The sequence below is a fragment of the Salvelinus alpinus genome, chromosome 21 (assembly GCF_045679555.1).
Source record: "Salvelinus alpinus chromosome 21, SLU_Salpinus.1, whole genome shotgun sequence".
Taxonomy (NCBI): domain Eukaryota; kingdom Metazoa; phylum Chordata; class Actinopteri; order Salmoniformes; family Salmonidae; genus Salvelinus; species Salvelinus alpinus.
Genome location: NC_092106.1, coordinates 44,632,695 through 44,635,639, shown reverse-complemented (window position 1 = coordinate 44,635,639; position 2,945 = coordinate 44,632,695). Strand labels below are relative to the sequence as shown.

General features: G+C 42.7%; 1 protein-coding gene across 1 annotated transcript in view; it reads left to right on the top strand.

The window, feature by feature from the left end:
* Positions 1–337: 337 nt before the first annotated feature.
* Positions 338–2,945, top strand: part of lekr1 (Leucine-, glutamate- and lysine-rich protein 1) — a 203,473-nt gene continuing 200,865 nt past the window's right edge. Inside the window, exon 1 of the mRNA XM_071357976.1 lies at positions 338–423. Within this exon, the coding sequence (XP_071214077.1) occupies positions 420–423 (4 nt within the window). The 5' untranslated portion in view covers positions 338–419. The remainder of the gene's footprint in view (positions 424–2,945) is intronic.

The window sequence follows — 2,945 nt, the reverse complement described above, 5'->3', positions numbered from 1 at the left end:
ATAAAAAGCCAAACATGTCGGCCTAAATACATGTACAAACAATATATTGCCTAAAATAAATTGCTCTTGCCTCCTGTAATATTGCTAAGCAAAAGGGAAATGGCCCACGGGACTGATTGTTTCACATTACTTTAGAGGCGAGGAATTAAACGCATAGACATAACAGATCACAAATCCCAAGCTTGATTCCTCTGCTAGGCGTGTTGTTTACTGAAAAGTGACTCTCTCTGCCTGCACTTGGCACAGCAGTTCAGGCAGGGGACGTAGTGTGTCATTCTGCGTAAAAACCGGCGCGGTATCCATGGTGACAGACAACGCTTGGATCGCTCTTCCTGGCCAAGCGCACAGAAGGAAACAGCGTAACACTTTTTAGTGAGATAATTGCTGTTTTGCGCTTTCGTTTCAAGAAAATTGGCACAATGGGTAGGTAAAGGCATCTTGTGTTACTGTTGATTATTTGATAAACTATAATACTGTAACGAACCCAGGGTCGTTAGAATACCAAATCAAATACCTTTTTGGTACGTGTGTGTGAGAGAGAGGCAACAGATTTGTTTTAAAGTTGGTCTTTTTTTCGCGAAGGTTAGTTAACCAGCTGAAGTTAGCAGACTGCCAACAACGAAATCCATGTTTGAAACTTGACTTGAGATTTGTCAGCATGCCAAGCAGATGATACTCCCCTGGCCCGCTGCTTTGAAGTGGTGTTATAGCACACATACAGCTGTCTATCTATGTTGTGTGGGTGTGTGGGTGTGTGTGTGAATTGAGAGACAGATAGATAGTGTCTGTTTCTCTGTGTGTGTGTGTGTGTGTGTGTGTGTGTATAGCCTCTACGTGCATTTCTCTCACGATTGTGTTCATGTGGAATAGATGAGTTTGAACAGCTTGTCACTCTCACATTAGAACGATTCCTGGTTCAATCAAGGCTAAAATGTCACAGGGAAGGGGCTGTTATGCGAAACGTGTTCTCACGTCTGAATCAGTCATAAAGGGTGCTTCTACTCTCCGGTAAGCAAGTACACGAGGACCTAAGTCTGACTGTTGCATTTCAGGCCAGGGAGGGAGGAGGGACTGCATAGAGGGGGAGGGGTCTGTGTTTGTCTGTCTCGTGTGTGTACCCTGCATACACGCATGCCCTTTCACTCCAATTCCCCCTAATCGTCTGCGAGGGCATATGTCTCACCGCACGCAGGGGTTACTTAGTGGATACCCACTGATCTACATTCAGCTTTGTATTTCCCACCTAATGGTCAAGGTTAAGATTTCAGGAGGGTAAACTGATCCTAGATCTGTGCACCACACACTAGCCCAGCCTAGCATGTCCCCTCAGACGACCAATACCACCTGTGTGTGTGTGTGTGTGTGTGTGTGTGACAGGCCCCTCAGTGCAGGCCATTGACTAAATACAATAAGCTGTACTGATTAATCTATTAATGTGGCACGGCAAAATGGATTTAATATGGTCAACATCACGCCACCCAGAACCATTTATTTAGAGAGAAAAGCTAACTTTTTACATTTTGAATATGCACTTACATAGCATTGTTTACATATTCCCAATGTAATGTTAAAGTGGAACTGACTGCATTTGAACACATTTTCAGATATGAAACAAACAGACAATCATAATATCTGTTAAAAAAAATGTCAAATTCCTAGTTGAAGCTACAAAATCAACTTTATAAGAGGTTTTAAAAATAGGTTATATTTGACAACTAAAAATCCATGACATACAGTAATGCATTGTGGGTAGAATAGATGGATGCAGTTCAACAATACATGATCAACAATATATTTCTTTGTAGTCCAAGAAATATTGCTATCAGGTTGTAAATCGCAGCTGGCCTGGTACATTGTTTGCTGCCTCTCCACCCATTCGGGATGCACTGTTTCTGTTTCAGTGACTCAATATCTTGAACAAAAACGGAGGACTGTAACTAAGGCTGGGAATGTCAATACAATCAAACTAGCAAGGGCAATGATCACAAGTCAGTCATAACGTGACTAATAGACAAGCGTACGTGTCAGACACAAGGCCCGCGGACCGAATAGAACACACACGCGAGTATAAATGAGTCAAGAGTTGAGTCATCTACTTTCTGAAATTACAACCTGATTCGCTCACATCAGCGAACTCAACTTCAATTGCGCTGCTTTCGTTTGTCAGGTTTACAGCGCGCAGCGGAGGGAAAGTGTACAGACACATTCTACAGTCCTAGCTAGGCTACTAGAATGTTGCAGACTGGCTTCTGTTTTTAAAGCTTGGCAATGAATAACCCAAAAAAACTAAACCTGCAACAAAACAACATGCAAAGGAGAAACATGTAGGCCTTTTACAGAAACATTTGAGTAGTAGCCTCGGCTGGCTACTCAACTACAATACATTTTGAGAGCACCATACAGCGATGCTGCCTTCAACCGCACCGGTGATTCATCCAGCGCAAAAACATGTTTTAAGCTTACATGTTACAACAAACGTTTCATGAATGCCTTACTATACGTCATTCCCGAACATTCCATGCATTTATGAAAACAAGCATATATAAGTGCTCGCTTGTCAGAAAAGGTCAAACAAAAGGGGTGTCCTATTCTTCCCGGGGTGTACAGATTTTAATACGATTTCATGTTTCTGAAACGCTGTCAGTTCCACTTTAATGGGGAGCCAACATGGCTGCCATGTAATGTTGTAGTGTCATGTAAACGCATCATAACGCAGAAACCTCATTGGCCCAAAAACGTCTAAACACATTGCTCTTGATTTACCCTCCCAGTCACCTCAGACATGAACCACTTTCATCATGTAACAACATACAATGTATAGGCCCACAGACAGACCAGTCTGGTCTCATTTGCTTTAAGACTGGGGTGACCTTGATGGACTGGGGTGAACCCCCCCCCCCACAGGACCACCTCAACCTTTACTCAATAACTTTACAGTATATCAA